Genomic DNA, 17,320 nt, shown 5'->3' on the forward strand with positions numbered 1-17,320 from the left:
CACATGAATGGCAGATGAAAACTCTAAACAAAATCACTTATCCCTTACAAGTGATAGCAAACATATCAATCACCTCTTCTGCGATAAAAGTCCAGTGTATTCATTGCTTCATATCTGACCAGCATGCACCCTTCTGTCACAAAACCTTTCCAGACACCTTGTCTATACTTGCCATAAACACAATTAGTTTTTCTGTCTGACACAAGTCTTTGAAAAGGGCTTGCATCCCATAAACACACCAAGAAACTCACAATTTAGGTGTGTGTGGGGGTCTCTTATGGAAATATTAAGACTCAGAATGAACAGTTATGGTTCTGCCAATGATTTTCTTTATTACATTATCTTCTGGGATTGTCCAACGAAAACTAACATTTTCATCCAAGCTTTAGGATGCATTCTTGAATGATATCCATGAAATAAGAAACAGACAACGCATAGCTGAGTGCTTCCAGATTCTGAAGGGTAGAAGAGTGTTTTGAGAACTAAAAAGGAACAAATGTCTAAAGTGAATTTACAACAACTGCAGAAAAGTTTTTATGGGACATTTTTACTATGAAATATACATGCATTAAATCAATTAGATCACTGGAGAAAATTCCCAAGCCTAGTACATTATTGTATATATAGGGAAAAAAAAAAACCCATTAAATCAATACTCCCTTACAATGGGTTGGAGAAAAGATTTATAGCATAGCATGAACAAAAATCCTGGTGTATTTTCATCTTTGATTCTTTTCCTCAGTTGAAACTTTTATTACTTTATTATGGACACAATGTGGTAGAAAGAAAAGCAAGACAAAGTGAATGAATGACTTGGCATAAGATATTTAACTACATTGAGGTTTGAATGTTATTTGTTAGATGATGCCCAGTGGTTTAAAATAAATTGGGAAACAGGAATGTTTGTAATTTGTATTTTATTTAAAGCATTTTTCCTCTAGAATACTAAAATTCCTTGTATAAGGCAGTGGCTCATTGTCTGAACTTTCTCAGGTTTGTGAAACACTTATCTTTTTCCTATTCCATAGGGACTGCAGATGGGTTGTCCTATTACAGTATACAGTATCCACCTGCACTTCATTAGAGAGCAGCATTTGTACATGCCACACCACAAGATCATCATGATGACATAGCAGCTTCAGAGAACAGCGTGACAAGGGTTTTTTGGTTTGGGGTTGTTTTTTTTAGATTTTTTTTAAGCTCTTCTATCACAGAGGATCTGGCAACCAGTTACCTCCTGACACTGTTTACAGCATATATTGGTTGATTCAGTCCCTTATTGCATCTGCTCTGGGAATTAAAGAAAGCAGTTTCAAGGCAGGAAGGTAAGCGCTGTTGCATGTTTTAACTATAATGTACGGCTATTCAAATGTTGCTGTAATGAGGACATGAAAAATGTCAGGTCCTACAAGTTTGCCAATTTGTAAATTGAACACAAATCAGCAGTTTAGTGTATTTGCTTTCACAGTTTGCTTAAAACAACCTCATGTTGTGTGCATCAGTGGTGAAGTTTCTGTACAATAGTTGGGAAAGGAAACTTCATACACAGTAAAAAGAAAATTTTAAAATATCACTCATTTCAATTAGCCCTCCAGTGGTCTGTTAGCAACAACAGCTTATCAATCCTCTTGATGTGTTAAATCATTATTGTTCTATTTAACAAAAGGATGCAGAATATGAACATTTAAATCTCTAGTTTGGCTGTTGATGAAAGGGAAATGCTAGATAGTTTGAAATTTTAATTAAGTTGTCATTTACATTTTTCGAGTATCCAATTAAAATATTATTTTAATTTCCTCCTATACATCATAGCCAGCAGAGTGAAACAGATGTTGCCAAATCATACTATTTTTAATATTGAAGCTATTTAATTGTTTTTATGACCATTACAAATATAAGTAATGTAGTCAATTTTCAAAATATTTTAAAGTGTTTTTGACACTGTCTATTCTACTCTGGGTAAATATTTTTTGAAGGTTGTGGAGATGCAGTTTATCATGGTCTGCATTTGCTGTACAGCTTCCCTACTTTGTGCACAGGTATTTTACAATGAAATTTTTAAAAATGTGTCCAGCATAAGAGTAGAATATCTGAACACACTCTGATCTTATCATTCAGAATCATATAGTTCAGGGTAACATTTTCAGTATATATATGATCACTGTTTTTTACACTTTGGGTAATGACAATTTTAGGTCCACTTATTAAGAATCTGGCAATAAACAAGATAATCGTTCTGCATTATATTTATTGTGGAAGCCTTTTATATATATATATATATATATATATATATATATATATATATACACACACACATATACACACATATGCACACACACATGCACCATATTATATTTTATACACATACACACACACACACACACTCATCTCAATCATATGCCACTTCATTTTTAACATTTAGTTGATGACATTACTCCATATAAATTTAGATTAAATCTTTACATTATTTCTAGTTTTTTTCAGTGTATTTTAATATTGCATGTTCTTTGAAGCAAATGTCTTGTATATGCAATCTATTGCGATGGGGGGAATCTAAAAACCATTAAAACCACAAAAGCAATGGAATATAGAGTTAAAGTAGAATAGTCATGCTCCTATATTAATAGGCCTTTACTTATGCCAAAAACAATGCAAACATGTCAGAGAATATTACTGTCAGGCCAAAGAGTGCCAGTCCAAATTGTTGGCCATAGCTCTGACTTTCCATGCTTTTAGGGAAATAGTAAGACCTCCCATCCTAAATGTATTTACACAGATGGGGCCAGATTTTCAGCTGATGTCAATCAGTGAAGCTGTGGCCATTTACACTAGCTGGGGATCCGTGACATAGTTTGTATTTGATTTAATGTGTTCTCAGACAATAGTAGCCAACAGACAAATAAAACCATACTCATAACTCACATTTGAAAATCTCCACAATGGCATGTCTACTTTACTGTATCTAATTAGGTAATGATTGGATAAATGTCTAATTAAATACATTTAATAGATCTCCTTCATCAAAAGCTTAGCATGCTAAGGCAGAGAAGAGACATTTAAATTCAGGGCTCAACGATTAGAGACACCATAATACCACCTTAAAAACTCTCACATTCTGTTGGATGAGAGATTAATAGGACCTGCTTGGAGATGTTTTAACTCAGGGATTATTAGCCCACTAGAGTATAACATGGCATTTAGCAAGACAACAAAAGCAAGGAAAGAAACTTAAGGCAAATGTGCTCTTCTTAACTACATTGCAAGCTCCACAGGAATTCTCAGTCGTTTGTGTAGCTCTGAGCATATCGTCACCAGATAAATAACAAAAATAATAATAACTCATCTTATTTTGCAGGAGTATGCATGTATCTTAGATCTAGATCTGACGCTACTATGTGTACCAAGCTAAATATGGCTATGTTCTGACATTACTTGGAAACAAGAGAACAATTTAAGATTTAATTCGAATTTGAATTGTTTTTTGTTGCTTTTCATCATATTCTGAACTGTGGTCAAGCACACACTGGGCCAGGTCTTCAGCTGGTGTGAATTAGACTAGGGTCCCTGATTTCAATGGTGCTACATGCTGATTTACATCAGATGTGAGTCTGACCCACTGTGTGAATAGGTAGTGGGATTGTATGTGTATATACTTTGTTTATACTAAACAGTTAAAAGTTACAAGAGGTCCCGCCCCCCACATTAAGCAATTTCCTGGCACAGGACCACATCAAAGCATCCCCCAAAGTGTATTGAGAACAATTTTGCTCCACCTAGATTAGAAGACCACCTGTGTTAAACAAGCTGTTTATTGCCCCTTGAGTGGTTGCTTAAAACAGATTTCACTGTGTACTTGCTAAATTCATTTTTATCTAAATGGGAATTTGCAAAGTCATTTGCATTAGTATATGACCATTTATTCAGTCTAGATACACATTAGATAGATTAGACAGACAGACAGACATTTTCAGTGCCAGCTCTTCGCCTGGGCCTTCCAAACATGATGTGGATTTGTATATAAGTTTCCTATTCAGTTGAATAAAACATTTAATAAGCTATCAAAGGAAGAGCCATGCAACAGTAGATATTTTAAGTAACTGGAATCTTAACAACTAATTATATAGTGAGATGTCAGCCTTAACTTGGAATTTCCTGACTTTTCTCAACTGAAGTCAGATCAATGGATGTTATTTAAATATGCAGCAACTTTCTTGTCTTTAATTAGTAATAATAATGAACACAATGAAAGATGAATGGCAAAATCTTCCTCTGGACATGACTCAGTGCAATCCTAAAAATTTAATTATGCCATCATATAACTACACAAGTGTGACTGAACTCACCTGCAAGACTTTTGTAAAAATTTACAGTGATGTTCTTGCAGAGAAAGGGAGAGAAGAAATCAGATAGGAAAAAAGATTCATTCCTATTTTCACATTTCCCCCTTCATCCATCCTCTCATCATCATATTATCTGAGATCACCTAACAAAAATCATCATCACCACCATAAAAATCAAGTTCACTCATCCTCTCTTTCTCTTCTATTCCTTATAGTCTTAGTACTCCACTTTCTCCCTATTATATATTAATCACCTTTCTAATGCATCCAACCACCTTCACAATAGCTGGAATACCGTTTGTTTTTGTACAGCATTTCTGTACAGATTGATGAGTTTTCTAAATGTATAACTGTTACTGAGGTTAAAATGTGTTAGTTGATCAATGGTTTTACCAACAAAATAATTAGTTCATTTCAGATTCACGTGCCTTTATTTTTAATTGGCATCCCAAAATAAGGCACTGTAAACTTTAAATATGTTAATATTAAATGACATTGGTCATTACAGATACTTTCCATTTATTGGTTAAAATAAAATGTAGGTAATTCCTTTTTCCTATTATCTGATTTATAACTATTTGTCATATCAGAATTACCAACCTTTAAAGCTGTCTTCGCAACTTTTGGACTTTAATTTCCTTCATATTATTTACAGAATACGTGCAGAATGACATTAAAATTCTTTACTTATGACATCAGAGTCAACTACCATACATTACTAAGGCTATGATAATATCACACACTAATATAACAGGAAAAACTTAATGTTCATGATATGAAAACAATAACACGATCCTAAAAGACACTTTTATAAACTAACAAATTTAATTAACCCAACCCTCCTTTTCAGTTTTTATGCATAATTTTATATGCTAAAATTAAAAAGAATATCAAGGATAATAAGTACAAAAGTATAACTTTTTTTCCCTCACCATACAGGGACAGGACACATTGCAAAGATGCACCTAAGCTCCCTACCTTTCTTTCTGGTATTGATTAGTGGCATTTTCTGCCAATACGACTATGAAGGGGGATATTATCCAGACCCAGATTACCCCTATGTTCATTCAATGATGGGGCCATCTACAGCGGTCTGTGCCCCAGAATGTAATTGTCCTGAAACCTATCCATCTGCAATGTATTGTGACGACCTCAAACTGAAAAGCATCCCAATTGTACCTCCTGGAATAAAATACCTTTATCTCCGAAACAACATGATTCAGGGCATTGAAGATAATGCATTTGAGAATGTAACAGACCTGGAGTGGCTGATCCTAGACCACAACCATTTGGAAAATTCAAAAATTAAGGGAAGAGTCTTCTCCAAACTAAAGAGTTTAAAGAAATTGCATATAAATTTTAACAATTTGACTGAAGCACTTGGACCACTTCCCAGTACCATGGATGACCTGCAACTTAGTCACAACAAGATCACAAAAGTCAGCCCCAGTGTACTGGAGGGACTGGTGAACCTGACCGTCCTTCACCTACAGAATAACCACCTGAAAGTAGACTCTATTTCTGCGGCGGCTTTTAAAGGCCTGCATTCACTTTTGTATCTTGACTTGAGCTTCAATCAACTTACAAAGCTACCAAAAGGACTGCCTCCTGCCTTACTCATGCTGTATTTTGACAACAACCAGATCGCCAACATTCCTGATGAGTACTTCCAAGGTTTTAAGGCCCTGCAATATTTGCGTCTGTCTCACAATCGGTTGACAGATGCTGGAATACCAGGCAACGTTTTCAATATCTCTTCCCTAGTTGAGTTGGATCTCTCCTTTAACAAGCTGAAGAGCATTCCAACAGTCAATGAAAACCTAGAAAACTTCTACCTCCAAGTCAACCAAATTAACAGTGAGTCACATTTGCATATTTTTATGTAATGAATAATACAATTAATGCCACTCCTTGCCTAGGCTACAGGAGATCCATAGATAATGACATTTCTACTGAAGCTGAACATGTTGTCTTACTGTTTTTCCCAGTCCTTACTGGTCCAGGAGAAAGAGGGAGAGAGATAAAAATTTTAAAAGGTTTCTCCTCTCTGGGTATTTTTTCCCTTCAATCTCCGCCATTTTATTAAATATATTCTTTATCAGTTTTCTGTTTTTCCATTTTGCAACCCAATTTTGTAGGGGAGGACAGGGGGAGGTTAACCTTGTTTTGAACTGGGCTGAAATAAACATGTCATGCTAACTCCTTTTAAACACTGAAAGAAGGGGTCAGATGGGAAGGGAGGAAAGGTGGTGGTACTGTCCCAGGGTCCACCTACAAAATACACTTCACTCATTTGAGTCACCAAAATGGACACCACTCACATTAGATTATGCTCCCTGGCCTCCAGTGTGTTCCCGGAACCTGGCTCCCCTCACTTGGGCTTCAATATGTCCTTGTACACTGCTAGGTTCCTTGGGCTTGGCTCTTCCTTAATTGGTAAGAAAGAATGAGTGATGGAACTCATCCAAATAGCATCCTCTTGTGACGCCAAAATGAAACATCATTCATAGTAAATCGTGGAGATCTGTGATTTTCTCTCTCCTTTTTTCTGTGAAGAATGTTAACGATGTTGACATTTAAACTGTCATTATTGGGTATCTGAATTAACACCTCACTGAGAATAATTTGGTATTTACACTACTGTAGATTCCCTGCATTGGTTTGCATTTGGTTCACTTTTTCGAGGTTTTCTTCACCACCATGACAGTTGGAGACTTTTTAAAACAAAATTCTGAAGAACTAGTCAGTAGCTTCAGAGAAATGCTGGTGTGGTGTATGGGCATGTACAACCTGTTTCAGGCCTACACTGACATTATATTGATTGATGCACCTCTGATAAATGAGTGGTTGAGTGTTGCTTTTTAACCAAAAAAATATACATCAGAATGCACAGAATGTGTATAATTTTCGTAATCAAGTCTCCATTTTGGCAGACAATTGTGTATTTACTATGAATTGCTAATTAAAAGACGAAGGCCAATATTTTCCACAATTAACATCTATAGTTGAGCACCTAAATCCAAGCAGGACCTGCTTTCAGATGTGCTAAGCACCCACAGTTCTCATTCCATGAAGTCTGACCTAAAGCTGTGGGCATTCAGTTCTTCAGAAAATTGGGCCTACAGTGAGCTCATCAGGAATGGTGAGCACTCAGAACTGTCACTGAAGTCAGTGAGAGTTGGGTATTCCACTCTGAACTTGGTAAATTGGGCCATGCAGAGCCTGCTTCCCTTCCACACTGCAACCCATGATACACCTAAACAGTGTAAAAGAGCTTTGCACAGGGGGTAAAGGGCTTCTGATGAGCTACACCCTAAAGTATTAGAATGAAAAAAATATATTTAAAAACTGATGGACTACATTTCATACTAAGCTTATGGATTTAAAAAACTTCAGGTTACATTGAGACGCAACATAAAACTATTTATAAGGCACTCTTTCTTGTGTCCTCCTTTTTCTGAGTCATATTTAGCAATTATCAGACAATGTTTGTATTGAATGCTGCTTTGTCTCAGAGTTCATCCATTCCATGCAACTGGCCCTAGCATTAAAGTGAAACCATGATGCTGGCTGTGATGGAGTAAAAATAATACTAATGATACAGCAATTAAACAATGCTTTATACCTTCTAAGCACTAAATAATAACTTCCTCTATAGTAAATTATTGTGATTTGACACCAATATTTGACATGCAAGAGAGCTGCTAGAGAGAGAAAGAAAGAGAGAGAGAATGCAAATTCCTGCTACATTACCAGAAAGAAAACAAAAATTTCTCAAAATTAGTGTCTTCAGACCAAATCCTGGGCCTTACTTAGGTCACTTTGCAGTGTCAGCTGCAGAAAATGACTCAAAGCATATTAGCATTCACCTGGTGTTAGGGAATCCTAAACTGGCATCAAAGCAGAGTAGCCTGTTAAGAGCTGGTGTACACATATATAGACTCTATATTAGAGAGAGAGAGAGACACACAGCAATTTTGTAACATAGACTGCTTTACACTAGCTGATCCTGTCTCCACCTCATTGCATGGAATATGGTGGGACCACCTGTAGACAAGGAGTGGGGCATTCTGAGATGACAGTTGAGTGCAATGAATTCCACTGATCCCAGGACAACAGAAGAAGCTGTACATGGCTATTTTAGCTGGTGTAAATTAGTAACTAGGTCTCCCAGCTTTCATAGGGTCATTGGAGGCTTATAGACTTTGCCCCCTCCAGTCCTCAAACTCAATGCAGCTGAGGACTGAGACTTCTTAGTTTAAATATCCCTATTTTTAGCAAGTTTGCTCCAATGTGGATTTTCCTATTTAATCTAGGTCACAGTTTGCACCCAGACTTTGATATGCCATTGGGATTAAGGGTTTTTGAGTTAGTCACTGGAGTTGCAGTTTGGGTAAAACAGCTGGAGTTTTCATATTTCTTTGTATTAATTTAGAAAAAGAAAATGTAATTTTTTCAAATATAAAATGTATTCAATAAACAAAATATAATAAATAAATCAATTAGATCAAGTTCTTTATACAGTCATAGGGCTTGATCCTTGACTCCAGCCCAATTCCACTTGGTGCAATACCTTGGAAATCAAGAAGAGGGAAGACATGACTATTTTTCACTTTTATGGCCCCTCTTGGCTCTCCCCAGTGTTGTAGCTGGGCAGGGGTATTCCAGCCTCCGCCACGTGGTAGAGCAGCCCAAGATCAGCATCAGCCCTGTGATCAACAGCTTTTCAGTCTCTTTTTCACCAGCCAAACCCCCAATATACCTCTCTTCACTCGAAGGCCACAAAAGGTGGTGATGTAGAGCTGAAAATGCTGGACTCACATCACTATGGATTCTCATTTGCCAAAGATAACCTTGAGTATCTAGCAAAAGTGTCTTTGAAACTCTCTCTGTGCAGCAGCCAAAGCAGTTCAGTGGTACAATAATCTGGCCCATAGCCAAATTTTTCATTTGCAAAACACTGAGAATTACTCCCTCCACCTAAAGTCTTAGTGATTAGACACTATGTGGGTGCAGTGTAGGAAAATCAACCTCCATACCAGCCCATTAATCCTATAGGCTGACTTAAATAACCACAGTCCCTTTGTGCTGGTTCTGCATGGAGTGAGTTCTGGGGCACTTCATTTTGTGTAAACACTGGTCTTCTCCTGGTCCGTTCCAGGCCTGCCCCCAAAATGATTTTGCATGGAGGCTTATGCAAGATTGGTTTAGACACCATTTCAATGGAATACAGAAGCAATCCAGACTGGCAACTTGACTGGCTAATACCCATTACCCATCACAACTATGGCTGGTCAGAAAATAGTTTTTTATACTCCCGTTCCCTTTTATGGGCCATTAAGTGTAGAGGGTGTGCTATAGAAGTACCTGGTCATGTGTATGATGGAAGATGTAGTCTGGCCAGGGATCCCAGTCCATACAGGAGAATGGGAGCATAAGTCACCTGAAACTACAACTTCTATCAGGCACTGCTGTGCCATTTCAAATCAAAATATTTTGGCTGTCAGAGAAAAAACTGAAAAAATTGATTTTCAGGAAATTGGTATTTGGTGAAATATCTAAATTTTAAATGGAAAACAGACCTTTGTGTGAATAATTTCATTTAGTTGAAAACCCAAATTTTGTTGACAAACAGTTTTGATGAAAAATGTTCAACCTGTCCTAGTCACTATCTCTGTAGGGCTTTCACCCTCCGGTCACATCTGCATGCACAGGGATCCAAGAAAGTCAAGGAGACCTATGCTCATGTAATGGTCTCCGTTAATAAATTTTGTCCCACTATTTACAACAGAAATGTTTTGATATTTGTTTGGACCTCTGAGGATAGGACAAGAAGCAATGGGTTTATATTTTAGCAAGTGTGGTTTAGGTTAGACATCAGGAAAAACATTCTGTCAGGGTGGTTAAACACTGGAATAAATTGCCAAGGGAGGTTGTGGAATCTCCATCATTGGAAATTTTTAAGAGCAGGTTACAGAAACACTTGTGAGGAATGGTCTAGGTAAGGCTTGTCCTACCTCTCAAGGTCCCTTGCAGTCCTACAGTTGTATGAACTTCAGAACATTTTGTAGATTTCCAGAAACAAAACACACTAACAAGATCGGAGAAGTATTTGCAATATTAGTTTCTATAATAAAGTTAGAATTCAGGTGCTAATGTATATCACTACATTATAGTGGTCTTATACTGACAGTGACTACATTTTATAGATATTTCATAAATAAGGATCACAGGTGCATTCAGAAAACCCTGTTAGCTCATTCATATAACTGCAACAGAAAAGTGAACGTATTAACAAAGCCTCTCACAATCTGACGTTTATATGTACTTTATATGACATCTTAAAATCCTAAAAATGTAGAAGCTATGGACCAGGAGCCTGATGAAAATCAATGGGAACTTTTTCTTTGACCTCAGTGAGGACTGGCTCAGGCCACAATTTTCACAGTGTACACAATCTTATCTCAATACCACATACATCATTTTGTATGAAGTCACCCACACATGCAAATGTTACAGTCTGAATGTACCTATGATAGAGTTTACAAGCATGGATGAGGTCTGGATATGTATTCAGGTAGTTAAATATCTATGCATTAATAGGTGCAAATCTTTACAACTAATGGTATTCTTTGTGCTCAAAAATGATAAATTTGCACATAGAATTTTCAACATTAAGAGCCATTTTTAAAAAAATTGACCATTAAAATCATTGACTGCCATTAATTTTGCCACCCTAAACAAGAAAAAATGAAAAGATTAGCGTTTAAATTCTAGTATGTGTTTATCCGTGAAGTTTGCAAATTACATCCAAACTGTTTGCAGCTTAGCAGATTTAATCATTGGAATATATTGTAGAAACTGTAGAATGAATAAGAACTCTTGATGGTTTTGTGTTTTCTTCTAATGAGTGCAAATCCAGTAACCAGACTAGGTTCCGGACAGATGCACGAATAATCTTCCCTCACAAGCCATGAAGAGACGTTAGAGTTGCTCCCTGCTGGAATTGATTGAGGATCCTTTCCTGGTCCCTGACTGTTTTGGGTAGGAAGTGGGGCAGACTCCCTGCATAACATAACACATTCAATCTCTTCTGTGTACAGTGAATTGCATTGGTTCTACGGCCAAAGGTTCCTTCACAGCTGTGGAGAAAGTGGCTGGATTTGCCCCATAGGTTAGATTACCCTATTGGAGTCCTGACATATATCTAACTGCAATCACAGCAGCATGAAAGATAAAAGTGATACCTACTTTTTCCATAGTTTATTTAGTGTCATATTTAGTAACAATCTACATAGACCCAATCCTACAAGCATCACTCAAGCAAATTATTCTTACTTATGCAAATAGTCCTAATGGCATCAGTCAGTATCTCATGCATGGAAGAATATCAGGATCAGTTTATAGAATCAAAGAAATGTAGTACTGGAAGGGACCTCAATAGGATAATCCAGTCCCCTGCACTCAAGGCAGGACAAAGTAATAACTAGACAATTCCTGGAAGGTGTTTGTCTAACCTGCTCTTAAAAACCTCCAATGACGGAGATTCCACAACTTCCTTAGGCAATTTATTCCAGTGCTTAACTACCCCAACAGTTTGGAAGTTTTTCCTAATGCCCAATTTAAACCTCCCTTGCTTAAATTAATCCCATTGATTCTTGTCCTATCCTCAGAGTTTAAGGACAACAATTTTTCAGCATGCTTGTAACAACCTTTTATGTATTTGAAAACTGTTATGTCTCTGCCTTAGTCTTTTTTTCTCCAGACTAAACAAACCCAAATTTTTAAGTCTTTACTCACAGGTCATGTTTTCTAGAACTTTAATAATTTGTGTTGCTCCTCTCTGGACCTTCTCCAATTTGTCCACATCTTTCCTGAAATGTAGTGCCCAGAACTGGACACAATACTCCAGTTAAAGCCTTATCAGAATGGAATAGAGTGGAAGAATTACTTCTCATGTCTTGCTTACAACATTCCTGCTGATATACCACAGAATAACATTTACTCTTTTTTCAACAGTGTTACTCTGTTCTCTCATATTTAGCTTGTGATCCACTATAATCCCCAGATCCCTTTCCGCAGTACTCCTTCCTAGGCAATCATTTTCCATTTTGTATGTGTGCAATTGATTACTCCTTCCTAAGTGAAGTACTTTGCATTTGTCCTTGTTGAATTTCATCCTACTTACTTCAGACCATTTCTCCAGCTTGTCCAGATCATTTTGAATTCTAATCCTATCTTCCAAACCACTTGCAACTCCTCCCAGATTACAATCATCTGCAAGCTTTATAAGTGTACTCTCTATGCCATTATGATGAAGATATTGAAGAGAACTGGACCCAGAACCGACCTCTGTGGAATCCCATTTGATAAGCCCATCCAACCTGACCCTGAATCACTGATAATTACTTTCCAGCCAGTTATACACCCATCTTTTAGTAGCCCTATTTAGGCTATATTTCCCTAGATTTTAATGAGAAGGTCATGCAAGACAGTATCATAAGCCTTACTAATGTCAAGATATGTCACATCTACCACTTCCTTGTATCTCCAAGGCTTGTTACCCTGTCAAAGAAAGCTATTGGGTTGGTTTGACATGATTTATTCTTGACAAATCTATGCTGACTGTTAATTATCACCTTATTATCTTCTAGGAGTTTGCAAATTTATTGCTTGATTAATTGCGCCATTATTTTTTCAGGCACTGAAGTTAAGGTGACTGGTTTGTAATTCCCCAGATTGTTCTTATTCTCCTTTTTATAGATTGGCACTATATTTGCCCTCCTCCAGTCCTCTGGAATCTCTCCCATCTGCCATTAGTTTTCAAAGATAATCGCTAATGGCTTGGATATCTCCTCAGTCAGCTCCTTGAGTATTCTAGGGTATATTTCATTAGGCCCTGCCGACTTGAAGGAATCTAACTTGTCTTAAGTAAACCTTAAACTTTCCCTATTTTAGTCTCAGATCCTATCTTATTTTCATTGGCATTCACTATATTAGACATCCGATTGCTACTAACCTTTTTAGTGAAAACAAACAAAAAAAAGTCAATTAGCACTTCCACCATTTCCATATTTTCAGTTATTGTCTCCCCACCCATTGAGTAATGGACCCACCCTGTCCTTAGTCTTCCTCTTGCTTCTAATGTATTTTTAGAATGTTTTATTTTTACCTTTTATTTCTCTAGCTGATTTAATCTCACTTTGTGCCTTGGCCTTCCTAATTTTGTCCCTATATGCTTGTATTTTTTTTTATATTGATCCTTCGTAATTTGCCCTAGTTTCCACTTTTTTCCATTGTAGTTTATATATTATTCTACACTCCAAAATAGGGCACCTTTATCCACATAAGAATATCCATTATCCCTCCCCTTCAAAGAGAAGTCTGCACAATATATAACAGTTGGAAAATTGTCAGTGGCAGATTGAGGCAGAATGAAACAGAACGCTGAGCTATGCCCCACTTTTTATAGTAAACTCGACTTTCCTAAAAAAACCTCTTTATTTTGTGAATACCACAGAAAGCTTCCCTTACTCCCCAATTTTATGTCTCCATTCCTTAGAAATGACCTTTGCTTCAATGTTTTGAAGAAACATAGGTAAATCATGTAGGTGCAGTACTCATATGCTTGGTTCATACAGGCTATATTTCACCAGTGACAACGGAAAATTCTAATGAACATGCTCAAGGAGTCCACGTGAAGTCCAAATGGGAATATGATATTTTTCAGATCTCTATCTCCTTTAATATGCCATCAAGAAAAAGTATTTTTAATCTACAAGGTGCAGCAATATTTCTAGCTGACTTTAGAAAGGAGTGTTAATCAGACTGAAAAATTTAGGGTGGAATTTTCAAAGGTTCATAAATGACTTACACGCTTAAAGTACAAACTTCTAAGTGACTTTGTTTCTTTTGGAAAAAGTATCCTTATTTCTCAACTGGCATCCAAATCTATAGCAGAATAAAGGCAACAGAGGACATGAAATCCTCCAGCAAAACAATAAATAGTGTCTCTGGCAAGATTCACTTTTAAAAATACTCTCTTTATATATTGTCTATATATAATGAGCATATGGAGGACAAGCCACTAAGGCTAGTCACTCAGCGGCAGAGCATCAATAACTTTAGCCTCTGAATGGAGCATTCTCTGGCTGAATAAAAGAAAATGGCAGCTAAAAATGAAGAGAAAAAACTCTGCAGAAGCAGGCAGAAGTTGGAAAAAGAACATTGACATGGGCTCCCTTTTGTTTCTTGTTTGCTTCCCTTCTGTGCCTCATCCAGTTTGATATCTAAAGTTAAAAAAATGAAAAAAAAAATGTAGTGGTTTAGCTAATTTCTTGCTATTTCAGCACACTCAACACAGGGCATTTTCCATGGCAAACCTGATGATACGAAAACTGCAAAATACTGGATAGAACACATGCAGGGCAGTATATAAAGTACAATAAATGCAAATAAAGATTGCTTTTCCATTTTCACCCTCAATTCTGTAGTTGCCTCGGGGCTCACTTCCAGGCCTTTAAATGTAAGAGAAATTCATTTCACTTAGAGATATAATAAATAAAAAAACAAGACATTTAAAAGATAATCCCTAACACAGAGGCCCATTGGTCTGAATCAGTCTGCCATCATATCCTTAATCTGGCAGGACATTTCTGTCTTTTTTCATATTTACACCATGTAGCATTTGCTTTATACTTCTCTCACAATTTATCCACTACAACCATGCATTCCTCCCCATACCCCTACCAACTGGGTGCTGAGCTCTTTTGAAAATCTGGCCACTTATTTAGGTGTCTAAATGGGAGCTAAACTCCTTTTAAAATCTGGTACCAAATGTAGGTGGATGAGCACTTGAAAATCCAGCAACTAAAGGTGAGCTCTTCCTTCTAATGTGAAACCATGGAGCCCCACTGAAGTCAAGAGCTATCACTTTACTCCAGCTAAATATATTAGCCCAGTGTGTTCAAGGCCACAGATGCTTCCTGCCATTAGTCATAGTTTCAGATTATTGTGTAAAGTAGGCGATTATTATGATTAATTATCATCTTTGTTTTGTGTTTCAGAGTTCCCACTGAGCAGCTTTTGTAAGGTTGTTGGACCACTAAACTATTCCAAGGTCAAACATTTGCGTTTGGATGGAAATAATCTCACTCGAGCTGACCTGCCACAGGAAATGTACAACTGTCTCCGTGTAGCTGCTGATATCTCACTGGAGTGAGGTGCCATAACTATACTGCAGATTTACACCACCATAACTCTTTAAAATTAGGCTGTCTTAACAAAAGTCAATTTTCATATCATCTACCCTATTTGTTAATAGTTAGCATGAACCTGGTGATTCTACCAAAACATGTTTGTGCATAGTTTTACAAGTAGTTTTAATTGTTTGTTTTAGGAAACACAAGAAGGACCTGATTCAGCCACTAAATAAATAAATTAACCTGGCTTCCAAATTGGAGGAATATGATCATGGTTGTAGAAACCTGTGTGCGCTCACACACATGCACACACACTGGTGTATGCAATCTTGCTCAGCTTCTCACGGAAGTTAAATGTGTTTTTGCTAGAGTACTGAATGATAATATAGGGCTGAACTGTGAATGTACAATATTTACCCTGGTCAACATTAATATTCTAAGTTATTCATGCCTTTGATATATATTTTAGAAACTGCAAAACAACAGCATAATACAATACAGCAATATAAAAATGATAACATTTGTATGAAAATATATTTTCAGAGCCCATATGACATTAATGAGACACATGAAAGATTATGAAGCAACAAGAACATTTTTCAGGTTTTTTCCATTATTTGTTGTTGTTTTCTCATACTTACATATATACTTTCATGGAGATATTTTTGTCTGCTACCGGTAGAATTGTTATTTCACAGTAAATCATATATACAAGTATTTTTATTCAATTACTTGCATGCTACGTTTAACCTAATTGTAGAAAATAAAACATAGCAAATAGTTCTGTTGTGTCCATATCATTGTCAAATATGTTGCAGTTTTTTTATAAACTTGAAAAGGAAGTTCAGGTTAAAACAAAAATTCTAAGGTATTATATTTTGCTGGATATATTGTAAGGTTAAATAAACTGTTTTCTGTACTTTGTAGTTTCAAAATGTTTTTAAACATATCATCTAATTATATCCACCAGTACTTGTGTTTACCATTTTATCCAGGCCTTGTGTACTGAGAATGGCCAGGCGAAGCATGTCTGCCATAATGAACTCTGAAGTAATAGTTTGAAATTCATTTATGAATATTGGGAACATGAAAATGAAATATATTAGATGTCACAGGCATAAGTGTAAGGAAGCACTAATCCCTTATGATGCAAATAAACTAGTGAATGGTACCCTGGAATCATAGAATCGTAGGACTGGAAGGGACCTCGAGAGGTCATCTAGTCCAGTCCCCTACATTTATGGCAGGACTAAGTATTAAATAGACCATCCCTGACAGATATTTGTCTAACCTGCTCTTAAAAATCTCCAATGGCGGAGATTCCACAACCTCCCCAGGCAATTTATTCAAGTGCTTAATTACCCTGACAGTTAGGAAGTTTTTCCTAATATCCAACATAAATTGGCCTTTCTGCAATTTAAGCCCACTGCTTCTTGTCCTATCCTCAGAAGTTAAGGAGAACAATTTTTTTCCCTTCTCCTTGTAACAACCTTTTATGTACTTGAAAACTGTTATGTCCCCGCTTAGTCTTCTCTTCTCCAGACTAAACAAACGGAATCTTTTCAATCTTCCCTCGTATATCATGTTTTCTACACCTTTATCTTTTTTTTGCTGTTTCTAGACTTTCTCCAATTTGTCCACATCTTTCCTGAAATGTGGCACTTAAAACTGGACACAATACTACAGCTGAAGCCTAAACGGCCTAGAGTTGAGTGGAAGAATTACTTCATGTGTCTTGCTTACAACATCCCTGCTAATACATCCCAGAATGATGTTTGG

The 17,320-nt window shown here is 36.7% G+C and overlaps 1 protein-coding gene across 1 annotated transcript; it reads left to right on the forward strand.

Moving 5' to 3' along the window:
• Window positions 1–1,151: 1,151 nt before the first annotated feature.
• Window positions 1,152–16,435, forward strand: LUM (lumican). Its single transcript, XM_067559092.1, has 3 exons — window positions 1,152–1,325; window positions 5,280–6,197; window positions 15,407–16,435. The coding sequence occupies exons 2-3, from the start codon at window positions 5,300–5,302 to the stop codon at window positions 15,559–15,561; spliced, it is 1,053 nt and encodes a 350-aa protein (XP_067415193.1). The 5' UTR covers window positions 1,152–1,325; window positions 5,280–5,299; the 3' UTR covers window positions 15,562–16,435.
• Window positions 16,436–17,320: the final 885 nt, after the last annotated feature.

This window comes from Emydura macquarii, unplaced genomic scaffold, assembly GCF_026122565.2.
Source record: "Emydura macquarii macquarii isolate MOO-44397 ecotype Brisbane River unplaced genomic scaffold, CSIRO-AGI_Emac_v2 contig_2205, whole genome shotgun sequence".
Taxonomy (NCBI): Eukaryota; Metazoa; Chordata; order Testudines; family Chelidae; genus Emydura; species Emydura macquarii.

Bases quoted from the DNA above. Each gene is read 5' to 3' on its own strand.
- LUM (XM_067559092.1), top strand. From the start codon at position 5,300: ATGCACCTAAGCTCCCTACCTTTCTTTCTGGTATTGATTAGTGGCATT. The intron at 6,198-15,406 runs GTGAGTCACATT...TTTGTGTTTCAG, and splicing joins CCAAGTCAACCAAATTAACA to AGTTCCCACTGAGCAGCTTT.